Consider the following 10,176-nt stretch of genomic DNA (forward strand, 5'->3'; position numbering starts at 1 on the left):
AATACTACGAAAGGCAAGACATCAGGCAACGAAGTGAAAGATTGCAATGATATCAAGATGGTACCCTATCTTGCACTGGGTCAAACAAGGATATAGAGAAATTACTTAAATTAATAGTCTGATGAAAGGAACATACATTAAATAACTGTCCCTCTTATATTTCTTATATAAATACTGAACCTATGTGTAACCATGGTGTAAGGTTTAACTCGTATTGTATGGCACCCAAAATGGACGATTAAATCTGTGCAGATTACTGGTCCTCTGGCTTGGAAATGGCATGGGTTTAAATCGCTTTGATTCATTTTTACAGTCCACCTCTGACAAAATGGCACAGTCCACACATTGACAACATCCATACGTTATAACAGTCTAAATGCACAGGTCATGGTTTAATCACTGAAGTTATCCACAGTCTCTCCTGAATGATGTGTGTGTGGGTGAGTCGAATGATCATTGTATTTCATGCCATTATAAACATTAGTCTAATGTGACAATGAGGTTAACAGTAATTTGTTTTCTGTTACAATTATTTTCTCATTTTGTCTCACACAATCTCAGGCAAATGGACTTCACTTTGTTGAACTACAGATAAGCACTTAAAAGAGAGCAAAAAAAAAGTTACATAACAAGTATCTACAAAACTATAATTTGACACTGAAGTATATACACATTTTGAATGTCAAACAAATTTTGAATATAAAAATTGAAGGGCAGTGGTGCAGACTTTTCAGTGTAGTAATGGCAACAAAAACTGACAACATTGACATTAATATTAAACACTACATGGACGACTACATGAAAAATACTGTATTATGATTAATGAATAAGACCTTTATTTTGGTTAATAGAAAAAGATTACTGTTTTAAAACAATTATCAACGCCTATGAATGTACACATAATATTGTCTTTCAGTGTCTGTCCCAGGTCTGTAAAATAGTATCTTCCTATAGCAGTTCGGAATTACATCAGTAGTCAGTGCTGGAGAGAACTGCTCAACGAGATCGAATTGGAAATGCTAACAGTCACCATAGTCTTGTTGTTTATATGGTTTCCAAATAGAAAAGTAACTGACCTAAGAGTATGATGGCAATGGCAATGTATATATATATATATATATAAGTGGAGGCCTGCTTATTTTAAAACCAGTTAATTTCTTGGTCTTTAAAGTTTTGGTCTCAAAACTTTGGTCATGTTTATTAGTACTCCCTACAATGCAGTGACAAACTTCCCATTACACTACACAGTGTCTGTATCATGAAGGCACTTCCTCACACTGAGAGGATACACAAATACTTGGAAATGATAAGCCTTGAAGAAGACACTGTACGTGTCCTGTTACATTATGCCTGAGATATAAATGGGGTTGTTACAATAAACATTTTCACTACTTCTTTTATTTTAATTCCATGTTTAAAATGACAAATCTGTCTTGATTGTTGGCATCATTCCTTATTTCAACACCCACACTCCCCCATTCACAAACAATGAATCAAATCGTACTACCTAGCCGTCAGTAAGTAACTGTGTACTGTACACTACTCCATGTTACCCCAAGAACTCCAAGCCCCACTTGTCACCCCGAAGCCCTGCTGGCTTGTCTGGTTTGGCACCGGACCAGAGTGGGTCGGACTGGGCTGCATCTCCCCAGCTCTCCAGCCGTCCGCTCTGTGATGTGAAGGCTGTGGGACGCCGAGGCGCTGTCCTCTTCCTCTCCTTCCTCCTCCTCTTCTTCTTCCTCCCGCTCCTCCGCCACCTTCTTTCTCCTCCTCCTCCTCCACCTCCTCTCCTTCTTCTTCTTCTTCTTCTCCAGGTCTCTGTCAAGGACGCGAGAGGGTGGTGTAGACGGGCTGCTCCCAGTGCGTGGGGCTGTGGGACTGGGGCACGCTGGAGGGGTCTGTGATGGCTGTGTAGAGGGGCCTCTGCGAGGGCCCCATGTAGGAGAAGGCCGAGTAGAGCCCCGAGGCCTGGCTGGAGTGGGCGTAGTAGGAGCCCGAGGCCTGGTGGTCGGCGTAATCGGCAAACTGGGCGCGGGAGGCCAGCGTGGGGAAGGCCGAGCTGTAGTGGGGCAGGCTGAGCGGGGTGTAGGTGACGTGGGAGCCGCTGCTGCCCGCCTCCCCGGCGAAGTGGCCCACCGGCGGGCCAGCCTCGCTCTTGATCTGGGCTTTGGACGGGTCAGAGGCCAGCGAGGCGGCGTGGTGCCCCTGCTGCTGCTGCTGCTGCTGCTGGTGCTGCTTGGACAGCCAGGCGGCCGAGTGTCCGCTGGCCGCCGCCAGGGCCGTGGAGATGCCGTAGGCGTACGGCGAGGCGGACGAGCCCGCCGCCCCGGCAGCCCCCGAGCTACCGCCAACGCCCGGGTGCCCGTTGGGTGGGAGGTACTGGTCGAACTCATTCACATCGAACGGCTCCATGTTGGCCATGACGTCGTGGCTGATCTCACCGATGTCCACGTTCCCAAAGTCGATGTGGGGCTTGCCGGCACCGGACGCTGACCCGGAGCCCCCATCGGCTCCCACGCCCAGGCCCCCACGGGAGCCTCCGGCTCCGCCACCCTCTCGCTTCCCCTCGCCGGACTTCCCGGACTGCAGCTCAGTCTTGGGCGTCGTCGGGGGCGTTGGAGGACTGTGGCTCTGGCCTGTAAGGAAAAAAAAGAACTTCAGTCACAGTAATGGAAAGGAACAAGAAAATAATACACCTGGACTTAGCAAGGCAAGTAGAGTAAGTGCAAGTAAGTGGTAGATTGGCCTGATTGTGTAATTGGCCTGTCATGATGTTTTAAAGGGGCGCAGACATTAACAGATCATTGTCAGTTTCCTGTGTCAGCAGCCAAAACCATTCAAATGTTTTTATTCAGTCACAGGGATCTACGTTTTCAGGGGATTAATTCTTATTATTCCTATTAACACAGGCAAAAGATGCCCGTCATTAGTTGGCCTCTGAGTTACCAGAAGACCTTTGCACAACACTAAACACAGTGTTGGGAGGTTGTTTAACGGTAAATTAAATAAACCTCTCAAATGCAGAAACTGCGATGATCTAAAAGTAACTAGCTTCACATACAAAGACACAAAGAGGGACAAATATTGAGCTTTGCAGAAGTATGTACAGGTAAGCACCACACAAGACTTATCTCAAGGTGACAAACACATCAATCTTGGCGTTCTACACATGTCTGAGCCCCTTTAAGGAGAGAGAGAGTGTGTGTGGGAGCAGTGGCGGGCCCTGTGAGGTGCAGTCAAAGGACACAGAGGTGGCAGAGAGAGTCATCTGTGGCACACCTGCAGCGTGGGGGTGGTGCCCATCGGCCAGTGGAGACCCTGCCCCTGCGCCGTGGGCCACTTCTAGGTGGAGGCTCTTGTAGTGTGATTGGCTGTGGCTGACCTCACCCTCTGAGTGGGCATCGGCCTCAGTGCTGGAGTTGGGCTTGCCGTTCTTCCGGCGGCGCGGCTGGTATTTGTATTCCGGGTAGTCCTTCTTGTGCTGTTTCCGCAGCCTCTCTGCTTCCTCGATGAAGGGCCGCTTGTCATTTTCATTCAAGAGCCTGAGAAGGTGAACGCACACAGAGTGAGAATGTGAGTGGTCCATATCTGCATTACTAATAGATTCCTGATACATATAGCTGGTCCATATACCATTGGTTACACTTGAGGTTGGAAATTGGATCAGCCCCACACATCTTAATTTAATGACCCTCCTGACACCCTAACCTTAAATAAAAGGGGCCATTGACTTTGACACAACCTTATTTAATTCAGATAACAAATTATTTCCTGTGGTGTTTGTTAGATGTGAAGTTACTTTTAGAGGTTAAATGACTTTTGGAACATTTTCAAAGCATAGTAGCCTATGAGCCACATTGCACACCACAATAGTCATCATTTTTTTTCTTGAGGACCTGTAATTCAATTTAAGTGCCTTCGGATGTAATTGGGCCATAGGACAATAGGGATTAGGATGGGAAAAGGCTGACCTTTGAATCTCATATCATTCTTTCTGGTCAATTATGAAATCTTCTTGGTGAAGTCTTTATCTGGTTAATGTAGGGACTTAGGAATAAGGTTAATAGTTCGGCTGGCCTAAGTGTGCCTAAATACATCTAGTGATTTGTCGACAGACCCACTTTGTTTTGTCACCAAATGTAGATTATAGGATTAATTTGACTGATTTGCCAATTTGCAGCTAGCCTTTCAAATGTCTATCATCTATTTGGTTAATGTCATTATGTTGCTATTTATGTGAAGAAGCGTTGATTAACGGAGGATGTCTATATATAGATTCTCACTTACTACAAGGGCTCCTCAAAGAACAGGCTTACACTTAAAAGTATGGTACATTACCGTATTAATTTGACTGCCTGCTAATCATTTAGGTCTTTACATTAAGGATCCACACTGCATGAATAGGATTAGCTAGCAATTCCGAAAATCTCCACAGTGTTAGTCTATAGGCTCATCTATGCCCGAGAAACACCGTTGCCTTATGAACTCTTATCTTGACACAACTGTGGGGGGAGTGTCTGTTGGCTCTGCATCCTGGACTTACCTCCACAATTTCCCCAATGTTTTACTAAGCTCGGCGTTGTGCAGGTGAGGGTACTGGTCAGCGAGTTTTCGCCGCGCGGCCTGCGCCCACACCATGAAGGCATTCATGGGTCTTTTCACATGCGGCTTGCTCTTGCTTCCTGAGTTCACGCGCACCGGCATGGGCACTAGCGTCCAATCGTATCCGTTCAGCACCTGGCTTACCGCCTCGCGAATACCAATGGGGAAGCGGTCATCCTCTTCGTCAGACTTGATGGAGACCCTGCTGCCACCTTCCTCTCCAACCGATGACAGCTGTGGCTGCTGTCCAGACAAAGGTGAGTCCGCTCCACCTGCAGGCCCCGAGGAGTGGCCAGGAGACATGGAGTGGCCATCATCCGATACGCCAGGACTCATCTCCACCTCAGACAAGCTCTGTTCCTCTCCCGACATCTTATTATTCACTATAATAAACTTTCTCCTGGAAACGTTGCACAAAGCAGGCTACTTATTGCTCTGCTGCTTTTCTGTCGGAGTGACTACGTAGGGTTGTACCGAATCAATACTTTCCCTTGGTAGAGATTTGCTTTCTTTTGTGCCAATACGTTTATTAATTTATTTTATCCATTCGAAAATTGTTTATATAAATTTCCAATCAGTTTCAACTCTCAGTCTTCTCTCCGCAATTCTATTCGAATTGCACATTAAAGTTCTTTCCATTCGTACGGGTGCAGTCCCACGCTTTACGCGCCTTTGAATGGTTTAAATTTGGTAAAACCTCAGGGAGCTGATTTCTCAATCCGCTGTCTGGTAATCCACTTGTGTGTGTGTATGTTGTCTTCACGTCTGTTTTACACCACACGTTAACAGTAAACACCTGCCAAGAATAATAGAAATTGGGTATGTCATATACATGATAACAGTACATCCATGACACCTTTACTAACATATCAGATTACATTTGACTGAATTTGAGATTTAAGCTATTCATATATATTCTATAATTTCTATCTGATTAGAAATTCGAGGCGAACTGAATACATGTTCAAAAAGAATGTTTTCAAAAAGTTTTAGAAATGTATTGCAATCTTACATATTAGGGCCACGTCGCAATCGTGCGTGCGTCAGTTTACCCTGGTCGCTCTGGCTCGATCTGAATATTTTTCTAGCCCAGGCCTCCCTCCCGCTAACAAGCTACTGTTTAAGGTTTGACAGTTATTGCAAGCTCCCTGGAGAGCAAGTGTTGGAATAATATGCGCCCGCACCAGCACAGGGCTGGGCTTTATGCCGCGGAACTCCTAGATAAACATGGGCCTGACGCTGGAAATACAAACAGCGTGTGGCTAGGCCTATATGTGTGTATCCGCGTCTGTGAACTGTAGGCTGTTTGTGAGTGAAGGAGTAGTATATATTGCGGGGAAAATGTTAGGTTTTGTCCACGGACCGAAGGCAGTCCTTACGGGCCGTGACCTGTATGTTTTGATACTGGTAATGACAAACACATTGACATTTACTTAATGAGAAATAATGTTCCCATTAAATGTGACTCAATTTGGCTTTAATTGAAATGTGCCCGTTGGATATTGGGTCTGCGTTTAGTGGTTTCCATGAAGCTACATTTCTCGTATTCAGCAGATGCTGGATTTGCTGGTGTTTAGGCATCTTAACGCGTTCTAACAAGAAGCTTATCTCGAGAGCGCCATACTCAAATAGAAACTGTTTAATGAATGCAACTATCCGTGGTCCAGTAACAGTGATGAAATGGGATATGTCATTCAGCATGTCTCCAGCCAATTCGCTTTTAATTAAGATCCAAGTACAGTTGGGCCGATTAAACTTGAGAAAGTTAAGTGCTGCTGCCAAACCAGACAAGTATTTGTGCTAAAATTGATTTGCCAAATGTGATTCCAGTAGCCTACTGCATCAGGTTTATAATGGGATCATGGGTTATCTGATGCTTGGAGTCTTTTTGTTTTTGTCACCGACGACATTCAAGCCAAGAGATCTCTGCCATGTCGGAGTAAATGCTCTTCATTTCCCTGTTCCTACTGAAAAGGGGAATGCCTTTGCGGAAAGAGGTCGGTGAGCCATATGACGTGCTACTGCGGCTCGCACGCTTGCACTCGAAACAGAGGATCACTGTGTTAGTCACTATACACACCTTATGTTTTCCATCTAGTTTTATGGGCAGTTTTCTGTTTTTATGTAAATACTTTTAATTGTGCGTAAATGCTGTGTTTAGGTTACATTACTGCATTTTCCATGTAGCCTATTCATTCATTCATCAACTGAAATATTTTTGGCTATGTGAAATAAGTGAGCCATGCCAATCTGTCATATTTGGTGCAGCAGAACTATGAACATAGCATAGCCTAATTACTTATATTTCTGTTTATGTTGAGTGTCTTTTACCCACCAGATGATAATTTCCCATGTAAACGTAGGCTATAGTCCAGTCCTAGAAATACAGAGCAATATAACGTGATGACAAACTGCTAATTTCATCGCTTGACTTGGCAATAACTTGTCCCAAATTCCTGCGTGGTTATGCAAAGTACTTCGTTTGTAGCTAAGAATTGTTCAGTTTAATTAACAGTGGTTGATGTTATTTGGTTCGAAATGTCATGTGCAACCTATCCTAGTTATGCCACAACGTTGATTCAGTCGTTTGCGGCAGATTCTAAGACATTTTGATTCTTGAACAACCTGACCAAAATGGTTTTGACCTCGTTTCATTTGTTGCACAGTGCATTTATGTCGCCCATTTGCCAAGCGTAACAAGCAACCTAATATACCAGACAAACCTGAAAATGTCAGATGCGCCAGGTCCCGTAACAGCCTAGCACGTTTCTGCTTTGAGAAAAAATAAAATTAGGCAACGTTCTATGGATGTTGAGATAGACATCGTGGCCTCATTCAGGTATTCTGTCTGCATTTAGATATGTCGACACTGTACTGCTTAACTGAACTTTTTAAATATTTTTGAATGGGCGTATGCATAAAAAGTTTTCTTTTATGAACAACTGTAACTCTCTAACTGTGCTTCAGTTAGAGGCGGCTGTGGTTATTTGCGATTAAAGGGTCAAGGTTTAAAAATAATCCGAACTTTTTTGGCGAAGTTGTTTTTCTTCCTAAAATGTGTTTCAGCTGTGTAATTAGACATGACAAAAGGACATAAGATAATGTCTTATTTTTCCTACAGTTTTCCCATTCAGTTAGTGACATAGACTATGCAGTTTATAACAATCAAGAACTATTGAACTCAACACACGAAGAAAGCTGCGTAAACCCATTTCAGCAAATGTTAATCCCCCTAGACCAGTTGAAAGTGAAATAACGTCAGTTTGGGAATGTCAATAACACTGAATTTAGCCATTTGCAACTACACAGCCAATAATAATTATAATTATAATAACAATAATAATAATTATAATACGCAATTTCTCATCAAGACAAAACATGTAAAATATTCCCTTAACATTACGAGCCACAGAAAGATTCAGAAAGAAAAGATAAACAACGCAAGAAATTTGTGAAATGCTAAGCGTCTTACTTCTGTATTGAAAAAGGAGGTCGCCCGCTTAGCACTAGAGTCCGTGAGTTCCCGAGTTCCCAAAGTGACGCTCCCGCTCACTCCCCAGCCCCCTCGCTCGCGCTGCCCCGCTATGAATGCCCGCTCTGTGTCGCACACTGGGGCTTAAAGAGCTCCGTTGTGTGAGGAAAGAGAAAAAAATACATTTTGTGAAAAAAAATCTTAAAGGAGCAGCAAACTTACACTCCAGCCCCTTCTGTGATTGGCTGTTGAGCATTCTCCAATATCTCGCCCCGTGGGGCGGGATTTCTGAGGCAATAGGGCCGATTCCGATAGACTTTTCGAAATGCATTAGAAAGTTGTGTGATTTGTAATTTGTGCTTTTTGATTTTAGAGTTACACAAATTCTGGATATACGAATATTTGTCGAAAAGGATTAAATAAATTGACACATGTTGATCCCGAGAAAAACATGTTGCTCTGTACAAAACGATGTGCCGCTCAATATTAAATTACATGAATAGTTAAACATATTAAATGTATAGATTTACACATTCCTATAGGCCTACATTTGTGTAAAATATAACAGAATTTTCGCTTTAGGCCTACGTGTCTGTAAAGCACAGGCTTAATGTTTTCGGGTGGGTAAATACTAACCATAGATATTTATGTAGGCTGCATTTATATATTTATCCACAGATATTTGGGCTATGTAGGCTATATTTGTTTATTCTCATCGCTAAGTATGCGAAGATATTAGTAAAAGTGTATGCAATAACCTCGCTTAATTGTGCAATTTAAGTTATGATGTCTGCACTGTAGTTATTATTAAAGTTTGTTCAATCTTAATAGGCCTGTACTTTTGTAAATATGGGCATAACGTGTTGTCTGTGTGTTTACCACGTGGGTTTGATTTTGCACTGTACATTAATAGGCCTATTTAATCACGAGATGGACACACTCACTACCAGCGCACCTGAAAGTGCTCAATTTAAGTCGTGAAAAGTGGTCCGGGATGAAAGGTGAATTAGCTGTGTGGTGACCAGGGCATCACACAGGGCGCGTTGTTGGAGCTGGCTTCTCCCGGCCTGTTTGCCTTAGGGGCAGAGGGGAGTCGAAAGCGTGGGGCACGCCGTGGGCTAGTTCTCATGAGCTGTACCGGAGACAAGTAGGGCCAATGGCATGCTTGCGCATCCAGGTCGCGGCGCACCTGCTGTGCGCAGCGGCATCTCCGTTCCATTACGCATGACGCATAGTCGCTTTCCTATATTGTACACTGTAGCCTACGTAAACGCACATTTTGGCTATGTAATACCAATGTGTGGGGTTATGAACTTTTAGTTATATGAAGAAGAAGTAGACAGAAACATATCTGACTGTGCAATGTACCGAGATTCTTGGAAAGCTTGGAGTTTTCATAACAACATGTTTGTCTGTATGTGTTTATGTTCGGTTGTATTGCATATTTGATAAGCCAAAATACCTTACACAGTTAAGAAATCTATATTCATCGTCGTCTACTGAAACATACAGTATCTGCTTCAAGATTTACAATCTCTGCTCTGCTATGTTGGGTTGAAATATAATCCCAGAGCAAACACTGCGTCACTTCATACTATGTGTTAGTTTTATAATTGCATCAGTGCACAGTCACTTAGCTACACAGAGCACACATTTAAAACCAAACAGCATTTGCAGAAAATATAGAGAAGAGAGACGGGGGAATATTACGGCTCAAGCGCACACAAATACACGCGCTGTTCTGCTCAACAATAACCCCTTGTATTTCCATCTCACAACACCCCCCTCCCCAAAAATCACTTCTTTTTTCATTATCCATGAATGTTGACTCTGATAAGGAATCCTAGCCATGAGTGAATCTCTCTGTCTGTTTCTCTCTCTCTCCCTCTCTCTCTCTCGCATTCCCTCTCTACTCCTTTCTTTGCGCCCTTTGTTTTATCTCAGGTGAATTGTAATCATGTGATCAAACGAACACCCCCCTTCCATTACCCCCTTAAATGAAAAAATGAGGAACAAAAAGCAGTTCTGTGTATATAAAAAAAGAAAAGAGAAAAAGACGTGTGTCTCTCTTTAGTGCGTGTCTTTTCACTGTGTCTCAGCAA

At 43.4% G+C, this 10,176-nt stretch overlaps 1 protein-coding gene across 2 annotated transcripts; it reads right to left on the reverse strand.

Moving 5' to 3' along the window:
- Positions 1-1,727: 1,727 nt before the first annotated feature.
- Positions 1,728-8,224, reverse strand: sox10 (SRY-box transcription factor 10). 2 transcript variants are annotated; one of them, XM_048246053.1, is made up of 4 exons: positions 8,075-8,224; positions 4,544-5,398; positions 3,388-3,542; positions 1,728-2,636 (listed from the first exon to the last, which is right to left on the reverse strand). In XM_048246053.1, the coding sequence occupies exons 2-4, from the start codon at positions 4,972-4,974 to the stop codon at positions 1,822-1,824; spliced, it is 1,401 nt and encodes a 466-aa protein (XP_048102010.1). In that variant the 5' UTR covers positions 4,975-5,398; positions 8,075-8,224; the 3' UTR covers positions 1,728-1,821. The 2 variants fall into 2 exon arrangements, with proteins under 2 accessions (XP_048102010.1, XP_048102009.1); XM_048246052.1 differs by having other exon boundaries at positions 3,280-3,542.
- Positions 8,225-10,176: the final 1,952 nt, after the last annotated feature.

The sequence above is a fragment of the Alosa alosa genome, chromosome 6 (genome assembly GCF_017589495.1).
Source record: "Alosa alosa isolate M-15738 ecotype Scorff River chromosome 6, AALO_Geno_1.1, whole genome shotgun sequence".
Lineage (NCBI taxonomy): Eukaryota > Metazoa > Chordata > Actinopteri > Clupeiformes > Clupeidae > Alosa > Alosa alosa.

Bases quoted from the DNA above. Each gene is read 5' to 3' on its own strand.
- sox10 (XM_048246052.1), bottom strand. From the start codon at position 4,974: ATGTCGGGAGAGGAACAGAGCTTGTCTGAGGTGGAGATGAGTCCTGGC. The intron at 3,543-4,543 runs GTAAGTCCAGGA...TCACCTTCTCAG, and splicing joins ACATTGGGGAAATTGTGGAG to GCTCTTGAATGAAAATGACA. The intron at 2,637-3,279 runs GTGTGCCACAGA...TTTTCCTTACAG, and splicing joins GCACCACCCCCACGCTGCAG to GCCAGAGCCACAGTCCTCCA.